The sequence below is a fragment of the Neoarius graeffei genome, chromosome 8, assembly GCF_027579695.1.
Source record: "Neoarius graeffei isolate fNeoGra1 chromosome 8, fNeoGra1.pri, whole genome shotgun sequence".
Taxonomy (NCBI): domain Eukaryota; kingdom Metazoa; phylum Chordata; class Actinopteri; order Siluriformes; family Ariidae; genus Neoarius; species Neoarius graeffei.
The window spans coordinates 23,404,983-23,429,804 of NC_083576.1; the positions used below are offsets into that span (position 1 = coordinate 23,404,983).

The 24,822-nt window shown below is 41.5% G+C and overlaps 1 protein-coding gene and 1 pseudogene across 1 annotated transcript; both read right to left on the minus strand.

Moving 5' to 3' along the window:
• Positions 1-6,584: 6,584 nt before the first annotated feature.
• Positions 6,585-8,969, minus strand: LOC132889867 (uncharacterized; annotated as a pseudogene).
• A 6,130-nt stretch (positions 8,970-15,099) lies between these two features.
• On the minus strand, positions 15,100-24,123 carry LOC132889868 (uncharacterized). The gene is made up of 3 exons (XM_060926694.1): positions 22,716-24,123; positions 22,349-22,596; positions 15,100-15,138 (listed from the first exon to the last, which is right to left on the minus strand). Exons 1-3 carry the CDS (start codon positions 24,121-24,123, stop codon positions 15,100-15,102), a joined length of 1,695 nt encoding a protein of 564 aa, XP_060782677.1.
• Positions 24,124-24,822: the final 699 nt, after the last annotated feature.

The following is a 24,822-nucleotide window of genomic DNA, read 5'->3' on the forward strand; positions in this document are numbered from 1 at the left end:
TATATATATATATATATATATATATATATATATATATATATATATATACACACACACACACACACACACACACACACACACACACACACACACATACAGTGGATATAAAAAATTTACACACCCCATTAAAATGATAGGTTTTTCTGATGTAAAAAAAAAAAGAGAGACCACAATAAATGATTTCAAAACTTTTCCCACCTTTAATGTGATCTATAACCTGTACAATTCAATTGAAAAACAAACAAATCTGTTGGGGGGAAACATAAAAAATAAAAAAACATACAATAAGCTGGTTGCATAAGTGTGCACACCCTTAAACTAATACTTTGTTGAAACACCTTTTGATTTAATTACAGCATTCAATCTTTTTGGGTTCACACCTGCCATCAAATAAAATAACTCTGATTAACCCCAAATAAAGTTCAGACATTTACTCAGTTGCATCCTCCAGCAAAAGCCAGGGTTCGCAGAGAGCTTACAAAGTATCAAAGGGATCTCATTGTTGAAAGGTATCAGTCAGGAGAAGGGTACAAAAACATTTCCACAGGATTAGATATACCATGAAGCACAGTGAAGACAGTCATCAAGAAGTGGAGAAAATATGGGACAACAGTGACATTACCGAGAACTGGACGTCCCTCCAAAATTGATGAAAAGACAAGACGAAACTGGTCAGGGAGGCTGCCAAGAGGAAAGGAGTTTCATCTTTCAGCATGACAATGACCCCCCCAAAAGTTTTGGAATGGCCCAGCCAGAGCCCAGACCTAAATCCAATTGAAAATCTGTGGGGTGACCTGAAGAGGGCTGTGCACAAGAGATGCCCTCACAATCTGACAGATTTGGAGCACTTTTTTAAGGAAGAGTGGGCAAATATTGCCAAGTCTAGATGTGTCAGGCTGATAGACTCCTACCCAAAAAGACTGAATGCTGTAATTAAATCAAAAGGAGCTTCAACAAAGTATTAGTTTAAGGGTGTGCACATTTATGCAACCAGCTTATTGTATGCTTTTTTATTTTTTATGTTTTTCCCCCCTAAGAGATTTGCTTGTTTTTCAATTGAATTGTTCAGATTATAGGTCACATTAAAGGCGGGAAAAGTTTTGAAATTATTTATCGTACTCTTTTTTTTTACATCAGAAAAACCTATAATTTTAACGGGGTTTGTACACTTTTTATATCCACTGTATGTGTATAAGGTTGTAAATAAAATAAGCGCAACCTAGGGATTAACGATATATGATGTGATGGGCAAGACGTGATGTTTTGTCACATCTTGATTACCTTTCCAGTCTTTAGCATCTACTGTATGTAGTACATCTTCATTTTGGGTGCTACATTAGGATTTTCCCATTGGTGTTGGTGATAGTAGTATTAGAGTTACTGCTTTATTTTTTCCCCCTTCACTTACAGACTTAGAGACATGGAAGTATGCACTAAAGAGAAGGGGACTGAAAATCAGTAGGAACAAGACAAGAGTACATGTACATGAATGAGGGTGAGGACAGTGGAATGGTACAGCTACAAGGAATAGAAGTGGTCAAAGCAGATGAGTTCAAATATCTGGGGCCAACTGTACAAAGTAATGGCAGGTGCGGAAGAGAAGTGAAGAAGAGAATGCAAGCAAGCAGGTTGGAATGGATGGAGGAGTGTCAGAAGTGAGTTGTGACAGAAGGTTGCCAGCAAGAGTGAAAGGGAAAGTGTACAAGACAGTAGAAATAGCAGAGATGTACGGTTTGGAGACAGTGGCACTGACAAAAAGACAGGAGGCTGAACTGGAGGTAGCAGAGCTGAAGATGTTGAGATTCTCATTGGGAGTGACAAAGTTGGACAGGATTAGAAATGAGTATATTGGAGGGACAGGGCATGTAGGACGGCTTGGAGGCAAAGTGAGGGGGTGAGATTGAGATGAGATGGTTTGGAAACGTACAAAGGAGAGATCCAGAGTATATTGGGAAAGAATGCTGGAGATGGAGTTGCCAGGTAGAAGGAAAAGAGGAAGACCAACAATGAGATTTATGGATGTGGTGAAGGAGGACATGAGGACAGTTGGTGCAACAGAAAAACATACGGAGGACAGGAGGAGATGGAGGAACATTATCCACTAACGGGAACAGCCAAAAGAAGAAGAAGAAGATTTTTTTCCTCTATACATGTTTAACCAAGCAAAATTAGATTAAAGATATGAATATTAATTATAACTCTCTCTATATTTAAATTAATCAGATCGTACTGTACACATTTTATTTAGATGACGCAAGCCAATCCAGTTGATCTTTTGATGGCATATACCCTACTTCCTCCTGCCCCCATCACTCTGATCTATTATGCCTCTAAAAAGCAGCTTGGCTTGTTTTTCTCCATTAGTCTTGGACAATAGAGGAAAAGGGAGCTTAGGAAATAACTAAAGCTCAAGATCTTGACAACGCCATGGCCGTGTCCTGGCCTTGTCAATTTGTGTTGTATTTACACAACATTCTTTCATTTAAATCAAATGTCTGACAGTTCAGATTTAACATTTAGGAGATAACCTAATCATAACCTTGTTGATTCATCTGTGATCTTCAGACTGCAAAATAAATGGAAATAAGAAACTTTTTTTTTTCAAGTCAGGGCATTCTTCAAACAATGACTGCCTGGTGTAGTTGGCAGTTCTCTTTCTAACAGGAAGAGGAGCAAAGAAATTATCATATTGAAACAATCCTACGCACATCCAGATCCTCTTTCATCCACACATACAAACAGTGAGCTAAAGTCTCTCAGTAAAATGTCAAGCGTCAGTAGAAAAAGGCAGCATATTTGCTCAACTCATCAGCATTAAGCAACAGTGTTCACACCCATACTGTGAAAGGAAGGACTAATGACCTCAAACTCAACCAACCAGACTTCCCACCCACAAAGTAAAAAAAAAAAATGGCATTGTACTGAGGTCATAAAGGTGTGTTGGTGTTATGGAGACATCATAGTAGGGTTCTTTAACTAATCTAGATTTAAATCCAGCTGTCAATGGTTGGATGAAACATTTTCTCGTGAATATAATGAACTATGAAGGCTTGATTGAGTGGATTATTAAACCCATTTGTCAATAAGTCAGTTGAGGGTGACAAATAACGATAAATGGCTTATGCTTAATTATAAAACATGAGAGAGAGTCAAATCTGTAATTACCTTATCTTGTCATGATATGATTGCTGACATGGTTTTAGTAGTCTATGTCAGATATTTTTGCTGTATTATTATGTCATAGTTTTCTGTGTTATGTCATATCTCCTTATAATTCTTCTGTATTATAAATGACTTTAATTCACTCAGTCACTTGTGTTATAATGTTAACCCTTTATTTTTTAAATTAGGCTTAGTGTCTTGGGAATAACATTTATAGAAACACTATTTTTGAATATAAAGGTTTGTGGCCTAAAAAAGTGATCATATGCATGACATTTAAAAAAAAAGGTCAGTTTCGGTTTAGATGCTTAAAAACCACTAATCACTATGACTCACTGTCTGATAACCGAGACGAAGAAGAAATCATACCCTCCAATGCTGGACTGAGTGATTGTATTTGCCTTTACACGTAATTAAACAAAATTATACTTGTTTAGGTAATGGTGGTGAGTATCATTAACATCTCTCAATGTTGTTACAGGAGATACAGTTATAGTTTAGTTATTATAGTTCTAATACAAAGCGACTTGAGTTGAATAGATCTAAAATTATGATGGGCACACTAATATTTCATGTATTGTAATTGATTATGATTGACTTATTCATTATTCAACGTTGAAAGCTCAATAAATTTACATATAATACATATTATTAGCTCATATTTAAACATGCATAATAAAACTTAGAAAAGTGCTGTCAGTATGGTCAAGTCTTTTGTAGAGCAGAGCAGATCTTTATTCAGAAGACCTACATCATACTATATGATTTTCAGTGACAGCTGTATTGAATTTTTTTTCCAGAGCCCTACTGAAAATCATATTGTATGACGTAGGTCTTCTGAATAAAGATCTGTTCTGTTCTACAAAAGAGTTGACCATACTGACAGCACTTTTCTAAGTTTTATGATGTATGTTTAAATATGAGCTAATAATATTATGTATAAATTTATTGAGCTTTCAACATTGAATAATGAATAAATCAATCCTTATCAATTACAATACATAAAATATTAGCGTGCCCATCATAATTTTAGATCTATTCAACTCAAGTTGCTTTATGTTAGAACTATAATAACTAAACTATAACTGTATCTCCTGTAACAACATTGAGATACGTTAATGATACTCACCACCATTACCTAAACAAGTATAATTTTGCTTAATTACATGTAAAGGCAAATGCTGTCCATACAATCACTCAGTCCAGCATTGGAGGGTATGATTTCTTCTTTGTCTCGGTTATCAGACAGTGAGTCATTGTGATGAGTGAGCTTTAAGCATCTGAACCGAAACTGACCTTGTTTTTTTTTTTAATATCTTGCATATGATCACTTTTTTAGGCCACAAACCTTTATATTCAAAAATGCTGTTTCTATGAATGTTATTCCCAAGACACTGAACCTAATTTAAAAAAATAATAATAAATTAAAAATTCTATCTATCTAGCTACGTATATATATATATATATATATATATATATATATATATATATATATATATGAAGTGTACACACCCCATTAAAATTATAGGTTTTTCTGATATAAAAAAACCAGACCATGATAAATTATTTCAAAACTTTCCCACCTTTAATGTGACCTATTACCTGTACAATTCAATTGAAAAACAACCAACTCTGTTAGGGAGAAAAATATAAAAAATAAGAAACATACAATAAGCTGGTTGCATAAGTGTGCACACCCTTAAACTAATACTTTGTTGAAGCACCTTTTGATTTAATTACAGCATTCAGTCTTTTTGGGTTCACACCTGTCATCAATTAAAATGACTCTGATTAACCCCAAATAAAGTTCAGACATTTACTCAGTTGCATCCTTCAGCAAAAGCCAGAGTTTGCAGAGAGCTTACAAAGTATCAAAGGGATCTCATTGTTGAAAGGTGTCAGTGAGGAGAAGGGTACAAAAATAATTCCATGGCATTAGATATACCATGGAGCACAGTGAAGACAGTCATCAAGAAGTAGAGAAAATATGGGACAACAGTGACATTATTGAGAAATGGACGTCCCTCCAAAATTGATGAAAAGACAAGACGAAAACTGGTCAGGGAGGCTGCCAAGAGGCCTACAGTAACACTGAAGGAGCTGCAGGAATTTCTGGCAAGTACTGGTTGTGTACTACATGTGACAACAATCTCCCGTATTCTCCATATGTCTGGACTATGAGGTAGGGTCAAAGAAAAACATCCAGGTCTGGCTAAATTTTGCAAAAAAAAAATACATCAAGTCTCCCAAAAGCATGCGGGAAAATGTGTTAAGGTCTGATGAAACCAAGGTTGAACTTTTTGGCCACAATTCCAAAAGGTATGCTTGGCGCAAAAACAACACTGCGCATCACCAAAAGAACACCATACCCATGGTGACGCATGGTGGTGGCAGCATCATGTTTTTGGGTTGTTTTTCTTCAGCTGGAACAGGGGCTTTAGTCAGGGTGGAGGAAATTATGAACAGTTCTAAATACCAGTCAATTTTGGCCCCAAACCTTCAGGTGTCTGCTAGCAAGCTGAAGATGAAAAGGAGTTTCATCTTTCAGCATGACTATGACCCCAAGCATACATTGAAATCAACAAAAGAATGGCTTCACCAGAAGAAAATTAAAGTTTTGGAATAGCCCAGTCAGAGCCCAGACCTAAATCCAATTGAAAATCTGTGGGGTGACCTGAAGAGGGCTGTGCACAAGAGATGTCCTCGCAATCTGACAGATTTGGAGCACTTTTGCAAGGAAGAGTGGGCAAATATTACCAAATCTAGATGTGGCAGGCTGATAGACTCCTACCCCAAAAGACTAAATGCTGTAATTTAATCAAAAGGTGCTTCAACAAAATATTAGTTTAAGGGTGTGCACACTTATGCAACCAGCTTATTGTATGTTTTTTATTTTTTATGTTTTTCCCCAGGCGGCACAGTGGTGTAGTGGTTAACGCTGTCGCCTCACAGCAAGAAGGTCCGGGTTCGAGCCCTGTGGCTGGCGAGGGCCTTTCTGTGCAGAGTTTGCATGTTCTCCCCGTATCTGCGTGGGTTTCCTCCGGGTGTTCCAGTTTCCCCCACAGTCCAAAGACATGCAGGTTAGGTTAACTGGTGACTCTAAACTGACCGTAGGTATGAATGTGAGTGTGAATGGTTGTCTGTGTCTATGTGTCAGCCCTGTGATGACCTGGCGACTTGTCCAGGGTGTACCCCGCCTTTCACCTGTAGTCAGCTGGGATAGGCTCCAGTTTGCCTGCGACCCTGTAGAACAAGATAAAGCGGCTAGAGATAATGAGATGAGATGAGATGTTTTTCCCCCTAACAGATTTGTTTGTTTTTCAATTGAATTGTACAGGTAATAAGTCACATTAAAGGTGGTGATACATACATCTTCCAATGCATGAACTTGGACACATCATCAGTGTTGTATCCTGGCTTCATCAGGTGTTTCGGGTATTACAACAGACACCCTCAGCCAGGTGACCCGACCAGGGTTGATCAACTCCGGTCTGTGTCCAAGTGGCATAATACGACCCCCACTTGTCGCCCCTCTTCAGCCAGAGCCATCTGGATGCCTTTTCTGCTGCCTCCACATTATTGTTAATGGCCCTTCTCCTGCTTTGACCCATGATCCCCAGGATTCCATAGGCCTTGCTGAGGGATTGGCCTGCAAATCCCCGACAGCCCACCTCCACTGGCATGCACCTGGTCCTCCACCCGTTCCTGCGGCAGTCCTCCACAAGCTCCTGAAATTTTGCCCTCTTCCTCTCCTGTGCCTCCTCCATCCTCTCTTCGCAGGGCATGGTCAGCTCCAAGAGGATCAGCTGTCTCGTGGCATTTGACACCAAGATGATGTCTGGTCTCAGTGCAGTCTGGGTGATATGAGCTGGAATCTTCAGCTGCCTTTCTATGTCGACTGACATCACCCAGTCTCATGCTGTGGAAAGCAGACTTCCTGGGCAGTTTTTGGGTCTGTTCTTAAGCTGCTCTCCTGCCTTCATGAACTGGATAGTTCTGGCCATGGTGTTGGTATGCCTGCCATCACTGGTCCCCTTGCTGATTGCCTTGGCGATGGATTTGAGGACCTGGTCATGTCTCCAACGATAGCAACCTTCTCCCAGTGCCTTGGCGCAGCTGCTTAGGATGTGCTCAAGGGTCCCAGTTTTAGAGCAAAGTGGACAAGCTGGTGTTTCAACCTTGCCCCATTTGAACAGGTTGGAAGGGCTGGGGAGGACATCATAAACCCCCGGATCAGAAACTTGATCCACTGGGTGTTCCACTTCCAGATGTCCTGCCAGGTGACATTCTGCTCCATCGCCTGTTCCCACTTCATCCAGGCACCCTGCTGTCTCATTGCCGTGGCACTAGTCATTCTTTCTTCCTCCACTGTGGAGCGCACCTCTTCCTGAAGCAACATTCGCCTCTCTTGCTGGCGGTGTTAAATTGGGTCAATGGAAAACATCCAAACCCAGCTCTGCCATGAGCCACGCTCCTAAAAAGATATGGGCCCAGGACATGATATGGGTATTCATATGGGCCCAGGACATGAGCTTTGCCAACCCCTGAAGGATCTACCTGGCTCCGGGCACGGCTGTTGTTGTTACCATGATGTCATCCATGAAGGCTCTTATGGGCGGCTGTCTCATGCCTGACTTGCTGAGAGGGCCTCAACACTCTGGTTCCGCTGACTTGACCAGCATGTTCATTGCTAAGATGAACAGGGTCACCGAGATGGTGCAGCCAGTGATTATCCTCACTTCAAGTTGGTGCCAGTCAGATGTAAGACCAGCAGATACCCTTAGGCTGAACTTTCTGTAGTAGTCCAAGATGAGATGTTGCACCTTCTGTGGAACGTGGTGCTTGTCAAGTGCCACTCCTATCAGCTTATGCAGTATTGAACCGTAGGTGTTGGTGAGATCCAGCCACAGTACCGCCAGGTCCCCTCTGCCCTCTCTCGCCTCCCTGATGAGCTGAGTCACCACACCTGTGTGCTCTAGGCAGCCTGCAACATCTGGTATGCCTCCCTTCTGTACCGAGGTGTCAATGTAATTGTTGTTCAGCAGGAAGCTGGTGAGTCTCTTGACCAGCATGCTGAAGAAGACCTTGCTCTCTATACTGAGCAGAGAGACAATCCGAAACTGATCAACCTTCTTAGATGTCTCCTCTTTCGGAATAAACGCTCCTTCCACATATCTCCACGACTGGGCGATCTTCCCTCTTCTCCAGATCACCTTCAAGGCCCTCCAAAGCCGGTGCAGTAGCTTTGGGCAGTTCTTGTAGACCTTGTAAGGTACTCTGCTTGGGCCTGGTGCAGAACTGGCTCTTGCTCTCCTCACCACTTCCTTTAGGCTGGGCTCCTTCAGGTTGAAGTCTGCTGTTGGCTCTGGTGGAGTTATGAGAGCCTCACACATTCCCAGGGGTTGGTCTCTCCTGCTATCACTGTAGGTGCTCTTAAGGTGGTCATTAATGGCTTCTCTTGAGCAGGTAAGATGGCCAGTCCTCTTCTGACCTAGAAGTTCCTTGGTCAGCTTGAAGGGGTTGGCCAGGAATGCAGCTCTCCTCCTTGCCCCCTCCCTATGCCTCCTCCTGTGGTTTTCTGCCCTCCGCAAGGTCAGTAGCTCCTTCCTCAGGATTGCCCGCAGATCTGTCAGACCTTCCCTCTCCACAGCACCTGCCTTCTTATACTGCCTCTTGAGAGCCTTAAGCTCTTCCCTGAGGCGCTGGATTCTCCTTGCTCAGCGGTTTGGAGCATAGGCTTGCTGTGCGGGCTTGGCCTCCTTCATCCCGAATCGCTCGGCTGCGATGTTAACTATGATTGTGGCCATAGTAGCCAGCCGGCAGTCTACATCCCCCTTAGCCATCCCCTCCAGGATCTGGTCAATGTCCCCATCGAACTGATGCCACTTGGTTGTCTTTGAGGACTGGGGCCACTGGATCCTTGAGTAGGCTGTTGGAGTGTCATTGTGGACAGCTGGTGTAGGTACTGCTTGGTGGCTCTGACGGTTCTGTTCATCTCTGGCAGCTGATGGTAGTTGGTGGCTCTGGGTACTACTTGCCATTGGGTCAGCCAGTAGGGTGCTGGCAGTAGGCGTGACCGACACTGGGAGGCTCTGGGCACTGTGGTGGGAAAAGTTTTGAAATTATTTATCATGGTCTCATTTTTTTTAACATCAGAAAAACCTATAATTTTAGCAGGGTGTGTACACTTTTTATATCCACTGTATACACACACACACACACACACACACACACACACACACACACAATACACATCATTAAAAACTACACTTAGTAAGACATTCTGATAAATAATATGAAAAAGAACATGATGACAAAAATAACTAATGCTGAAACAATATAAAAAATTAAATATTAAAAACAAAAATAAATAAATAAAATAAATAAAATAAAAAAATAATTTAAAAAGAATTATAAATAAATAAATAAAATAAATCTGAAGCTACAATTTACCATACAGGACAGCACAGTGGTGCAAAGGTTAGTAGTGTCGCCTCACACAAGTAGGTTCCAGGTTTGAACCTTTTGGCCAACTGGGGCCTTTCTGGGTGGAGTTTTTGTTCTCCCTGTGCCTGTGCAGGTTCCCTCTGGGTACTCCAGTTTCCTCCCACAGTCCAAAGCCATGCAGCTGAGGTCAACTGGCCATTCTAACTTGCCCATAGATGAGAGTGTGAATGGTTGTTTGTCTTTCTGTGTTAGCCCCATGATAGATTGGGACTAAGGTGTACCCCAATCTTTCTCTCTCTTGGTTGGCTCCATCTCATCTTGTCGTAGAGAAACATGAGGCGGCTTTAACTTTTGATCTCTACAAGACCCGATCCTTGGCAGCAATCCACACTTCCAGCATGTCATCCAGCATGACATTGTTGCTTAGAATTAGGAGTCCATTTCTGTCCCCCAAGGTACAATCTACACCGATGGGGCTCATTATCAGTGTTGGGAGTAACACGTTACAAAAGTAACGAATTACTGTAATGCATTGCTTTTTGCAGTAACGCGGTAATGTAAGGCATTACAGAAAAAAAATTGGTAATATTTTACTCAGTACAAATGTCAGTAACGTGCATTACAATGCATTTTTAACCTGGAATGAAGTGGTGGGGTTTTTTTTCCTTCATACAAATTCGCCAAAATCACCGCGAGATCAGCAGAGGTGAAACGTCTGCGCAAAATGTTTCACTTCCTTTTCCTTTAGGCTAGTCAGACAGGAGAGAGAGATGAGTGAACCTGCAGCTGATATAATGTCGGATAGCACATTCTCCAGATGGGCATATGCCCATTACTTTAAGTTTGTGAAAAATAAGGATGTGAAGAACATCGTAGTCAAATGCACTTTGTGTGCTAAACCTAAAGAACTGTCCACTTCCCGAAATAGCACCAGTAATTTAACTAAACATTTACAGAGGTGCCATAGTAACATGAAGTTAGCAAGGAAGCAAGTGGAGGATGAGAGTGGCGATAAAATCACAAAACAGCCAAAATTAACGTTCTGCTGTTCTGAGATGCTACTTCAGCCTCAAGAGGTTAGGAGACTTGTGGCAGAGTATGTTGTTGAAGATATGCTGACAGTTTGTTTACATTTTTGTCCTGTATAACTGAGTTTTTTTTTCTGGTTGGAAGTCAGACTAAAGTGATTGAGCTGCCTTTCCTTCGAGGGTTAATATGCCTAAGCACTTCAATATCATTAAAAGCACTTTGATTTTGTTATTTCTAATTCTGTTTTTCGAAATGTGACTGGGTAGCCTCATATAGCTAATGGTCATTGTCTAGCTGTGATTTAAAAGGCTTGTGGGGTTTTTTCAGGCCAGTTTTATTGTAGGCTACAATTTGCCATAATATGTTCATTTTTGTTAAATTTCTGAAATGGAGTCATATCCGGGCGGCACGGTGGTGTAGTGGTTAGCGCTGTCGCCTCACAGCAAGAAGGTCCGGGTTCGAGCCCCGTGGCCGGCGAGGGCCTTTCTGTGCGGAGTTTGCATGTTCTCCCCGTGTCCGCGTGGGTTTCCTCCGGGTGCTCCGGTTTCCCCCACAGTCCAAAGACATGCAGGTTAGGTTAACTGGTGACTCTAAATTGACCGTAGGTGTGAATGTGAGTGTGAATGGTTGTCTGTGTCTATGTGTCAGCCCTGTGATGACCTGGCGACTTGTCCAGGGTGTACCCCGCCTTTCGCCCGTAGTCAGCTGGGATAGGCTCCAGCTTGCCTGCGACCCTGTAGAAGGATAAAGCGGCTAGAGATAATGAGATGAGATGAGATGAGTCATATCCCTTAGGGCTAATCTTTTTTTTTAATGAAGCATAAACTATGCTTAATGCTGTAAACTTGAAAACAATAAAGGCATAGAAATGCTAATTTTGTATCCTGTCATATCTTTAGACATTACAAAACAATACAGTTCAATTAATATTAATATGAATAGGCCTAAAGTTACAGTATTTCTATCACAATTTGCCAGACTTTCACCTTTTGTCTGTTCTTGCGATGATTGTTCCTTGTATTGTGCCATGAGCCATCACTGTGGCTATTATATTCTACTGTTTTTAACCATAAGCCTAGCTCAGTCAGATACCACATCACCTTCCACTGGATGTGTGATGAGCTAATTGAGCATCTTGAGCTACATTTAGATTGCCAAATCCATACTTCCAGTTATTTTGGTGAGAGTAACTTAAAAGTAATGCAATAGTAGTGTAATGCCTTATGTTTTAAATACAGTAATATTGTAATGTAACTAATTACTTTAAAATGACAGTAACAAGTAATAAATAATGCAAAACAGTTTTGAAGTAACTTGCCCAACACTGCTCATTATTAGATGTCAAGGTAATTATGTGTATATTTTTAGGGTCAAAAAGTACATACATATTCCCAATCAGGATATAAAAGGTACAAATAAGTACCTTAGAGAGTTCTGCTTCAGTGACACGCCAGTATACCCCTAAAAGTACAATGAGGAATTTTGATTTCTGAGAGTGCAGCACTGGCCAAAAGTCAGCTGGGATTGGCTCCAGCTCACCCGTGACCCTCAGTAGGATAAGTCGTATAGACAAAGGATGGATGGAATTTACCACACAGTAACTATTTTGGGTTCTGTGTATAGAAAGTTCCATAAATAAAATGGTTAAATAAATATGGTAGTACATATTTGCTTCATGTTTGGAAAGTTTGATATTCATTTGTACCCCAACACCCCTAGCTAAAAAAAATGAGAACTTTTTGAAGTTTGAGACCAACACTTACAACTATTATATTATATATTCTCCTCCATGGGCGGCATGGTGGTGTAGTGGTTAGCGCTGTCGCCTCACAGCGAGAAGGTCCGGGTTCGAGTCCTGTGGCCGGCGAGGGCCTTTCTGTGCGGAGTTTGCATGTTCTCCCCGTGTCCACATGGGTTTCCTCCAGGTGCTCCGGTTTCCCCCACAGTCCAAAGACATGCAGGTTAGGTTAACTGGTGACTCTAAATTGACCGTAGGTGTGAATGGGAGTGTGAATGGTTGTCTGTGTCTGTGTCAGCCCTGTGATGACCTGGCGACTTGTCCAGGGTGTACCCCGCCTTTCGCCCGTAGTCAGCTGGGATAGGCTCCAGCTTGCCTGCGACCCTGTACAGGATAAAGCGGCTAGAGATAATGAGATGAGATGAGATGAGATTCTCCTCCATCAGGACAATGAAGAACTTTTACAGAGTTTCTTTCATGTATGTAGTAAACCCAGTTTACAAAAATAAAAGGCCCATGGGTAAGTGGTGAAACGTGTTGAAAATTAAAGCACAAATTTAATTGTGATGACATAATACTACAAGACATATGAAAGACAGGATCGTGTGAACCTTTTTAAGACTGACTACATTCCATTCTCACAGAGAGCCTCTTGATATGACTCACACCATCACTGTGGAATTCTCTTTCCTTTCTTTTACAAACCTGTACTCATGATGCCGACTAGGAGCTAAACTTTACCCCACTTAGCATAACTAATTACAACAAACATTAAAGTTAGTCTTATTTTTAAGCACCTTTTCAACAGGAATAACTTTTACTCTGTGTTTGACTAATCTAAGACATAATTGGGAGTATTCTAGGCATGAGTGGTATGTGCCTCAAACAGTCAGGGTTATGAAAATAAATAAACACACCCTGATTATTCATTCATGTTGTGGTATACAACTGAAATCCTTTTACTTTTTTTGTGTATTGGTAGCATAGTTAAAACTGACAGAATGAAATAGATGAAGGAATAGACAGATTTAGATGGATTAGACAGAACTAACAGATAGAAAGAGGAAATGAAGAAGAGACAAAGAGAAAGGGACTGACAGATTAAACAAGGGATAGATTGGTTAGAAAAGGGCGAGAAACTGTGTGTGAAAGAGACTGAGATGGTGAATTAGAAAGAGAAAGAGAGAGAGAGAGAGAGAGAGAATAGTATGCTTATTTAAAAACAAGGTGAGAAAAAGCCTGAGAAACAGCATGTGTGTGTGTGAGAGAGAGAGAATAAGAGAGCAAGCACAACTTTATTCATCACACACTTGTGAAATTTCCTCTCTGCATTTAACCCATCTGAAGCAGTGAACACACATGCACACACGTGAGCAATGAGCACACACACATACCCAGAGCAGTGGGCAGCCATGCTAACAGCACCCGGGGAGCAGCTGGGAGTTAGGTGCCTCGCTCAAGGGCACCTCAGCTCAAGGCCGTCCCATATTAACCTAACCTGCATGTCTTTGGAGTGTGGGGGAAACCGGAGCACCCAGAGGAAACCCAGGCAGACACGGGGAGAACATGCAAACTCCACACAGAAAGTCCCTCATCAGCCGCTGGGTTCAAACCCAGAACCTTCTTGCTGTGAGGTGACCATGCTAACCACTACACCACCATGCCGCCCAGTATGATTGTTTAAAAAAAGGTGAGAAAAGGCCTGAGAAACAGCATGTGAAAGAGAGAGAGAGAGAATAGTGATTGTTTAAAAAAAGGTGAGAAAAGGCCTCAGAGACAGCATGTGAAAGAGAGAGAGAGAGAGAGAGAGAGAGAGAGAGAGAGAGAGAGAGAGAATACTATAATTGTTTAAAAAAAGGTGAGAAAAGGCCTGAGAAACAGCATGTGAGAGAGAGAATACTATAATTGTGTAAAAAAAGGTGAGAAAAGGCCTGAGAAACAGCATGTGAAAGAGAGAGAGAGAGAATACTATAATTGTGTAAAAAAAAGGTGAGAAAAGGCCTGAGAAGCAGCATGTGAAAGAGAGAGAGAGAGAATACTATAATTGTGTAAAAAAAGGTGAGAAAAGGCCTGAGAAACAGCATGTGAAAGAGAGAGAGAATACTATAATTGTTTAAAAAAAAGGTGAGAAAAGGCCTGAGAAACAGCATGTGAAAGAGAGAGAGAGAGAGAGAGAGAGAATAGTATGAAAAGGTGAGAAAAGGCCTGGGAAACAGCATGTGAAAGAGAGAGCGAGAGAGAGAAAGAGAGAGAGAGAGAGAGAGAATAGTATGAAAAGGTGAGAAAAGGCCTGAGAAACAGCATGTGAAAGAGAGAGAGAGAGAGAGAGAATAGTATGATTATTTAGAAACGGTGAGAAAAGGCCTGAGAAACAGCATCTGAAAGAGAGAGCGAGAGAGAGAAAGAGAGAATAGTCTGATTGTTTAAAAAAAGGTGAGAAAAGGCCTGAGAAACAGCATGTGAAAGAGAGAGAGAATAGTATAATTGTTTAAAAAAAAGGTGAGAAAAGGCCTGAGAAACAGCATGTGAAAGAGAGAGAGAGAGAGAGAGAGAGAGAGAGAGAGAGAATAGTATGAAAAGGTGAGAAAAGGCCTGGGAAACAGCATGTGAAAGAGAGAGCGAGAGAGAGAAAGAGAGAGAATAGTCTGATTGTTTAAAAAAGGTGAGAAAAGGCCTGAGAAACAGCATGTGAAAGAGAGAGAGAGAGAGAGAGAATAGTATGATTATTTAGAAACGGTGAGAAAAGGCCTGAGAAACAGCATCTGAAAGAGAGAGCGAGAGAGAGAAAGAGAGAATAGTCTGATTGTTTAAAAAAAGGTGAGAAAAGGCCTGAGAAACAGCATGTGAAAGAGAGAGAGAGAGAGAGAATAGTATGATTATTTTAAAAAAGGTGAGAAAAGGCCTGGGTGGCACGGTGGTGTAGTGATTAGTACTCTCGCCTCACAGCAAGAAGGTCCTGGGTTCGAGCCCAGTGACTGACGAGGGCCTTTCTGTATGGAATTTGCATGTTCTGTCCATGTGAGTTTCCAGGTGCTCCGGTTTCCCCCACAGTCCAAAGACATGCAGGTTAGGCTAACTGGTGGCTCTAAATTGACTGTAGGTGTGAATATGAGTGTGAATGGCTGTTTGTCTCTATGCATCAGCCCTGGTCTGGTGACTTGTCCAGGGTGTACCCCGCCTCTCGCCCATAGTCAGCTGTGATAAGCTCCAGCTTGCCCTTGACCCTGTACCATGTATAAGAGGCTACAGATAATGGATAGATGGATGGAGAAAAGGCCTGAGAAACAGCATGTGAAAATAGTAGAGAGAAAGATGAAATGACAAACAGGAGGCACAGAGTGCTGAAGTGCATTTGAAATGTTAGTCAACAGCGACCCCTGGTGCCAACTGTTGGATTTTAGTTGGCTATCACTGGATATATATTTTTCAAAATATACGTCAGTTATATATATCAGTGGCGGCTGGTAGTCTTTCAAACAGGGGAGGCTGGTCGGTTACGATATTTCCAGATTTTAAAAGAAAAAACAAAAAAACATCAATTTTGCCCATACTCTTGCCTCTGATCTGGCTGATTGTTGGCAGGGTCACAAACTGTGAAATAACAGGTTCTTTTGGCCCATTAGCCTACTGTCCAACATACATGATGGTGGTGTTGGGGGGGGGGTATATTTTAACATTTTATATTTTAAAATTGTAGCATGTTGTTTAAAAATTGATCATTATTGAAAGCAGCTCTTTGTCAGGAACCTCAGCAATAACAGCAGAGTGTTCTGGAATAGGCACAAGCACTGACCTTGGGGAGCCAAACATAGAGCTGGGTGCCACACATTTCATTCAATGACACTTTCCCTATATTTTACTTATTTTGACTGAGAAATGTTTTATTGACAATTTTGATAACCCTTCACTTTTAATCCAGGTCTGTAGTGTGAAATGTTCTCGGCTGTGTTTTTATTTAAAAATGTTTTCCAAATTGTAGCTGTGTTTAATTCATATCCAGAAAAATATATATTCCAATATAATATACTCAGCATAAACATTTTAAATAGATTCTATATTTTTGGTCCAGGGCGGCACGGTGGTGTAGTGGTTAGTGCTGTCGCCTCACAGCAAGAAGGTCCGGGTTCGAGCCCCGTGGCCGGCGAGGGCCTTTCTGTGTGGAGTTTGCATGTTCTCCCCGTGTCCGCGTGGGTTTCCTCCAGGTGCTCCGGTTTCCCCCACAGTCCAAAGACATGCAGGTTAGGTTAACTGGTGACTCTAAATTGACCATAGGTGTGAGTGTGAATGGTTGTCTGTGTCTATGTGTCAGCCCTGTGATGACCTGGCGACTTGTCCAGGGTGTACCCCGCCTTTCGCCCGTAGTCAGCTGGGATAGGCTCCAGCTTGCCTGCGACCCTGTAGAAGGATAAAGCGGCTAGAGATAATGAGATGAGATGAGATTTTTGGTCCATCCATGACATATTACTAAAGTAGCCTATTTACTGTTGTTGATGTGGGTCACTTGCTGTTAGCCAATTCACTTTCTCGTACCAGGAGAGCTGAAAGGAACGAGTATTATTCCCTACCTTTTTCACCAAGTCAATTTGAGGCGTTGGTCTACCCTGATCTTTAATTTTAATTTTTTCCTCGAAAGGAAGACTGGCAAATGGCTTCACCAAAATTAAATCAGCAATCCTTGGCATCCGTGCGCAGCTTTCTTGCTAGCTGACTAGCCCCCTTGAGTTCAAGTTCAGTCAATCAAATAAACGAAATTTCTGGAACTAAGATAGCAAACTTGACAACACTATATTTACACTTTATTTACAATGAAAATATATACAAACTAAAAAAGCTGGTAGAAACTGTATGTAATGAATGAAATTGAAATGTAAGCTGATCTCTTACCACACCACTTGTGAATCCGTATGGGACCGAACTGAAATTCACCGCTGCCTGTCTATATTTGAAATGAGCTGTCAATCAAAGAAAATATCCGGCTGCTTTCACCAATCACCAGTCTCCTCGCGGAAAGCTTTGCCATGTCCCTCCCACTGTGAGGCTGGGAGTCCGGTGGGCTGGCGTTTTTGCAGTATTTGTCCAATAACCGTCTTGCATTTTGAGATTGAAAAGCGCAGAGCTCCCAAATGCCATTGAAGTCCACTGAGGCTGGGAGTCCGTGAGACTCCGTGGGCGGGCGTTTTCACAGTATTTGTCCAATAATCGTCTTGCATTTTGAGATTGAAAAGCGCATAGCTCCCAAATGCCATTGAAGTCCACTGAGGCTGCGCTGCATCGCGCTGTCACGAGGGGGAAAAACTCACGCACACATTAGGCGAACTGGGGAAAGTTATAACGGAATGATTTCGCACTGTAGTTGGGTTGAGCACATATATTTCTATGATTCTGGATCTGAAATAGCAATGTTATAAGGTCGGCTATAACATAAGCCTAGCGCAATTCATCCTACACGATGTTCGTCATTTTTAGAGGAGGCTGAGCCTCCCTCGTTGTCTTAGAGCAATCGCCCGTGATATATATATATATATATATATATATATATATATATATATATATATATATATACTGGGTGCGATTTGCTGGGGGGGATGGTGGGGATCATCCCCCCCTCTGGTTTTTATCTCTGCTGAAAAAAAATACTCAGGGACAACCCCGTCAATAAAACAAACAAACCAAAAAAAAAGTTGACATGACAGGCATGTTGTGACACAGTTTTCTATGGTCTACATTGCACTCACTTTCAAAATGACCCGAAGTGGCAGCTTTGATGTTCACGAATGTCCCCAGCAAATAGATACATTGTAGATAATAACCAGAGTGTGAACGTGGATTTAGCGCCATGAATCACATCCTTACTGATGAGCGCAACAGAATGAATGTATCCACACTGAACAGCCTTCTTTTCCTCGCTGTCAATGGGCCAGACGTGCGTTCCTTCCCTGCTGAGAAGTTCGCAGAAATGTGGATTAAAGAAGGGCGAAATGTGGCGGATAGCGCACCAACGGGAAAGCAGAAAAGTCCACATGAACTGCGCCATCAGAGCAAACTGTTCATTTAGTATTCATGTATTTTAGTGATTTTCGAGTCACTGTCCATTTAATCCGGAGGGAGAGAAACATCACAGCAACGCGACAAGCAATGCGAACTTTGTTGTGTGTTAGTGTTCGTGTATTTAGTCAGAGAGATAGGAAGATGAATTTACTATCTCTGGTTTAGTGTTCGTTTTCATTTAGTGTTATTCATTTGATATCATCGGATGTTATTGAGCTGTTAGCCTATTGTTACCTTAATTTTGTGATGTTTCATGATTAAAAAAAAAAACATCCCCCCTTCTGTTTTTTGACAAATCGCACCCTGTATATATATATATATATATATATATATATATATATATATATATGTTATTTACCAGCTGGGAGGTCCATATCGTGAAATACCGTGACCGAGGTCTTGAAAGTACTGACCAAGGCCCTCTGGGCCGAGGTCAGTATTCAAGGCCGAGGTCACGGTATTTCACCATACGGACCGACCTTAAGCTGGTAAATAATATATTTATTTTTTTCTTTACCAAATTCTAACAGAAAACAAGAGCGCCCGAAAAGGAAAACCGAGCCAAGCCGAGCCGCCATTTTGAATCCTCATTCACGGCTGTAATGCAAATGGCTTCCTCCTCGGTATACAAGTGCACTTCCATGGCAGGAAAAGAACTACATTTTGCCGCCTATGTAGTCCCCTATTTATACGGTACAAAATTGAGTCATTCAGGATTCAGCCATGTTTTTGCTCGGCATTAGCAAGTTAGAGGTTTTTAGCTTTCTCCCAAAATGTTTTATTTTATTTCTTCTTCCTCAGGGTAGTAAAACTCGCTTTCGCTGTGAACACTGTTGTTATCGCTATCCATGATGTAAAATGAATGCTATTTTAAATCCTGGGCGGCACGGTGGTGTAGTGGTTAGCGCTGTCGCCTCACAGCAAGAAGGTCCTGGGTTCGAGCCCCGGGGCCGGCGAGGGCCTTTCTGTGTGGAGTTTGCATGTTCTCCCCGTGTCCGCGTGGGTTTCCTCCGGGTGCTCCGGTTTCTCCCACAGTCCAAAGACATGCAGGTTAGGTTAACTGGTGACTCTAAATTGACCGTAGGTGTGAATGTGAGTGTGAATGGTTGTCTGTGTCTATGTGTCAGCCCTGTGATGACCTGGCGACTTGTCCAGGGTGTACCCCGCCTTTCGCCCGTAGTCAGCTGGGATAGGCTCCAGCTTGCCTGCGACCCTGTAGAAGGATAAAGCGGCTAGAGATAATGAGATTTTAAATCCTCATTCATGGCTGTAATGCAAATTGCTTCCTCCTTGGTATACAAGTGCACTTCCATGGCAGGAAAAAACATTTTGCCGCCTATGTAGTCCCCTATTTATACAAATAGGAGTCATTCAGGATTCAGCCATGTTTTTTCTCGGCATTAGCAAATTACAGGTTTTTAGCTTTCTCCTGAAATGTTTTATTTTATTTCTTCTTCCTCAGGGTAGTAAAACTCGCTTTCGCTGTGAACACTGTTGTTATCGCTATCCATGCTGTAAAATTAATGCTATTCTCCTAAGAAATGCTGGCAAAAATTTATAAGATTTTTGATAATCTTATAGATAAATCTTATAAAAAATATAAATGTTGATAAAAATGCGACTATGTTTGTTGTTGTTGTTGTGAATAAGCGAGTTGCCAGAGGTCTGTAACCGGGGCCTGTACCGTAGGATACGGACCCACTCGCCAGCCAATCAGAGCACAGGATTTGGACCGCAAAAAAAAAAGTTATTTACCAGCTGGGAGGTCTGTATCGTGAAATACTGTGACCGAGGTCTTGAAAGTACTGACTGAGGTCACGGTATTTCACCATACGGACCGACCTTAGGCTGGTAAATAATATATTTATTTTTTTCTTTACCAAATTCTAACAGAAAACGAGAGCGCCGGAAAGAGAAAACTGAGCCAAGCCGCCATTTTGAATCCTCATTCACGGCTGTAATGCAAATGGCTTCCTCCTTGGTATACAAGTGCACTTCCGTGGCAGGAAAAAAGCTACATTTTGCCGCCTATGTAGTCCCCTATTTATACAAAATTGAGTCATTCAGGATTCAGCATGTTTTTGCTCGGCGTTAGCAAGTTAGAGGTTTTTAGCTTTCTCCTGAAATGTTTTCTTTTATTTCTTCTTCCTCAGGGTAGTAAAACTCGCTTTCGCTGTGAACACTGTCGTTATCGCTATCCATGCTGTAAAATTAATGCTATTCTCCTGAGAAATGCTGGCAATAAAGCGGCTAAAGATAATGAGATGAGAAAAAAAAGATAAATGTTGACAAAAAATTGCTACTATGTTTGTTGTGAGCGAGTCGCCAGAGGTCCGTAACTCTCCAGCCAATCAGAGCGCAGGATTGGGACCGCGAAAAAAATTAAAAAATCTTAATGATTTCTGATCATGTTCTCTCAAGTAATGAGTAGTCATTTATTAAATACAAGGCTTTATCATGTACATATGAAATCCTAGTCATGAAACCACTGTTTGCGCTACAGAACAACATCATTAGTTCGCCTTCTATGTTAATTACCAAACAGAACCTTCTCTTAATGGACTACACTGAGGTGGAAAAAAGGAATAGCCACAATGCTACCTGAGCAGTGGCTATTCCTTTTTTCCACCTCAGTGTAGTCCATTAAGAGAAGGTTCTGTTTGGTAATTAGCATAGCAGGCAAACTGATGATGTTGTTCTGTGGAGAAAACTATTGAATATGTCATATACTAGTGCATCTCAAAAAATTTGAATATTGTGAAAAAGTTCAATATTTTTCATCAGTTATTTAAGAAAGTGAAAATGTTATATATTATAGACTCATTACACATAAACTAAAATGTTTCAAGCATTTTTCTATTTTAATTTTAATCAGTATGGCATACAATACAAAAACATAAAAAACCCATCTCAAAATATTGGAATATTTCATTTCAAGTTTAAGTAAAACAGTATGAACACAGTGTATCTCTCAGTCTAGTTCAGTACACACAACCACAATCATGGGGAAGACTGCTGACTTGACTGTTGTCCAGAAGACAGAGATGGGAGTAAGTCCCATACATGCAAGTCTCAAGTAAGTCACAAGTCTTAGCCCTCAAGTCTCAAGTAAGTCCAAGTCATCTCTATAGGAGGATCAAGTAAGTCAAGTCCAAGCAGAGCTTAAGTCAAGCAAGTCAAGTCGAGTCACGAGTCAAGTCATTAGTTTTTCAAATGTCTGTATTCACCAAACCAAAACCATCTTTTTTATGCACACTAACGAGTTAATGAATCAGCTGAAAATGAATGAATCTAAAACAGATTTTTATTACTTACACCACATGAAATAATCTCATTACTGTATGTGAAATTAAACAATGTATGATAATACATTAATAATAATATGAAAATCTGTTATCCTGAGTCAGAAGACAACAGTTGTTTTTCCCTCTGTGTGTGTGTGTGTGTGTGTGTGTGTGTGTGTGTGTGTGTGTGTGTGTGTGTGTGTGTGTGTGTGTGAATGAGTGAAGCACTGTAGCTAAATGTGCACACACTGAAATACTGGATTGCTCATTTTGTGGTCGGGTATGTGTGGCAATTATCACATACTGTATATAAAAAGAAACATAGGAACAGTTGAAGAACAATGTGCTTAATTCAACAAGTGTGTGTGTGTGTGTGGGTGTGTGTGTGTGAGAGAGTGTGTGTGTGTGTGTGTGAGATAGAGAGAGAGAGCAATGTGAAAAACAATGTGAGCCTACAGTAACAAAGCATCAGAATATCTTGAGTTGTGAGCCATTACCAGTGGCCATTACACTTGCAAAAAACCAAACTAGTTAAAACCCTTGCACTGAGTTGCGACCGATGGGGTCTCATGATCACACCACCATGGCTAAACACACGTTCAACCGGGGCACTGGATGCAGGGATATGCAACAGTCTTACCACAACCTTGAAGAGAGAAGGAAGGGTGTGCCTGTTCAGTGCCCAGAAGTGGAGACAGTCCTGTCCACTACAAATGTCCAGGAAGTGTGTGAGCTGCATATGAGGTGTTGACGCAGAGTCCTTCTTTTGTCTCTTGTTCTGGTAGGATGCAAAGAGGCTTGACTGCGGCTCTGTCGCCTGGGCCTCTTCTTCCTCTTCTATGCGTGGGTTCGTTGGAGTGACTTTCACTGCTTCTTCCAGAATCAAGTCTTGAGCAAAAGCAAAAACAATATCACTCAATCACCAAGTAATATGATAATGTATTTACCACAATATTTTTTATATATGGATTAACTTGATATGTATTTACAATAAAGCTGTAACATACCTTTGATCATCTTTGACACCTCCTCCTTAGTGTTGTCAGGGACCAAAACATCATGTATGACCCACATGCTGCCAAACGAAGGATCCAGCATGGCTGCCTTCAGATACAGTGGGTCAGAGAAGGGCAATGGCTGGCAATCAGATGATGAGTTTTCTGCCATCTTCACATTTACGAAAATCCCCTTGAACCTCCTTTGAAGAGATGTCTGTAAGGTTTTGATGAAGGCCCCCAAGTAGCACATAGTGCCTTTTAAGTTTTCCAGATGGTGGTTGAGGGAGAGGACACAGGGGACCACTGCACTTATGGTTACCACTTTTTCACCTTGAGTGAGGTCAGTGGCTTCGACAAAAGGCTCAAGCACATGCACCAACTCTTGGATTTGACTCCATTCTCTTGATGTGAATGCTATCTCTTTGTGGCCAGACTCTTGTAGAATGGCGGTGAGCTTTGTGGCGTCACATTTCAGTACCGCTTTCAACTGCGTAAGTGTTGAGTTCCAACGCGTGACAACAGAGGAAGGGATGCCAGATTGCCCAAACTCTCTCTCAAAAATGTCCTTGAAGGAAGTGCTGCTGTGGAGTAAATTGCTCAGCTTGCAGGCCTTTGCAAGAGCTGCATTAGCTATTTTTGTGTCTTTTAAGCCATCCCCGACAACTAACTGCAACGTGTGGGCAAAACACTGCTGTCTTGTCTGAGATTTATCTTGGAGAAAACCATCCACCCTCTCTTGGTCTTCGACTGGCAAGTCAGTCCACAAGTTGTTGTCCTCAACTCCTTCATCTTCGTCATCCTCTTCATCTCCATGTTGTGGAAAACAAGTGCTGAATGCTTTTCTCATATTTGCAGCATTATCGCATATGATGTGCAATAGCTTCCTTTTGATTTGGTACTCGTCACAAATTTGCTCAAATTCCTCACATATTCTTTCCCCTGTATGGGAACCGCTGAACCTATTACAAGCCAGCAAAGCAGATTTCAGGACTAGTCCACCTTCTCCAATATCCAACCAGTGAGCAGTAACTCCTAGGAAGCCCCGCATTTTCCGATCTGACCATATGTCAACTGTGACTGACAGATTTTCAGCATTTGCAAGACTGTTCTTTAGTTTTGTCTGCTTTTCCAGCACTACATCATCCAGTTTTGAAGTAAGAGTTCTTCGGCTTACAGGGTTGTACCTTGTGTCAACAATAGACATGAAGCGCCGGAAACTTGGGTGTTCTATGATGGACAATGGTAAGTTGCAATCAATAACCAGGTCTGAAAGTATTGAACGTGTGATGGCGTTCTGCTGGGGATGGCTAGAAGTGTAGTGTTGCTTGTTACTTGTGATGAACTGGGAGATTGGTGGCTGACTTGAGTCTGTCGTTGGAGCTGCTTTTGAGCGAAGGTACTCTTCATATCTAAACATTTTGTCAGGATGGAACATAGGAACGTAACACATTGCAGTTCCAATTTACTTAACATCATTAGTTACTGAAGTACCATACAGTCGTTACTCGTTACATTTGAGCAGTGTGTGAAATCCTCTGGGTTTGCTGATAAAACGAAATCATTTGTCTGAACAAGAAGTGCGCAACTGCGTGCTGGGCTGTTTTTTTTTTTTTTTCACCCTGAAAGAGCTCGCAGGTTTCCAACTGGAGAAATGTAAGCGCGCGTGTGCACGCCAGTGCTCCCTGTGCAAAGGACTACATTCATGACTAGCCAGTTTTGGTGTTTAAGCTCAGGGATGCAAATCAAAGTCCAACCGTCTCTGTGCAAATGCATCGTTCAAATTTTGTTTGCAGTTGTTTTTCTTCCCCTCTTGTCCTTACGTTATGTTAAATTTAATCTCGTGCCTCAACTAGCTCTTTCTTTGACCATACGTGTTTACATTAATGAGCTTAATCACCAAACTGCCAAATTTTAATATTAGCTAAAAAACACAAAGTAGTAGACTAAATAGTTGCAAACAGCGCTAACGTTAGTGCTAACTAAGTTAGCTGTAACACCAGAACATTGTTTTCAGACGCTGCTAGCACTAACCGTTAGTCATAACGTTAGCACTGCTTGCAGCTATTTCGCATTCTACGGTACGTTTTGTTTTTTTAGCTAATATTAAAATATTAAC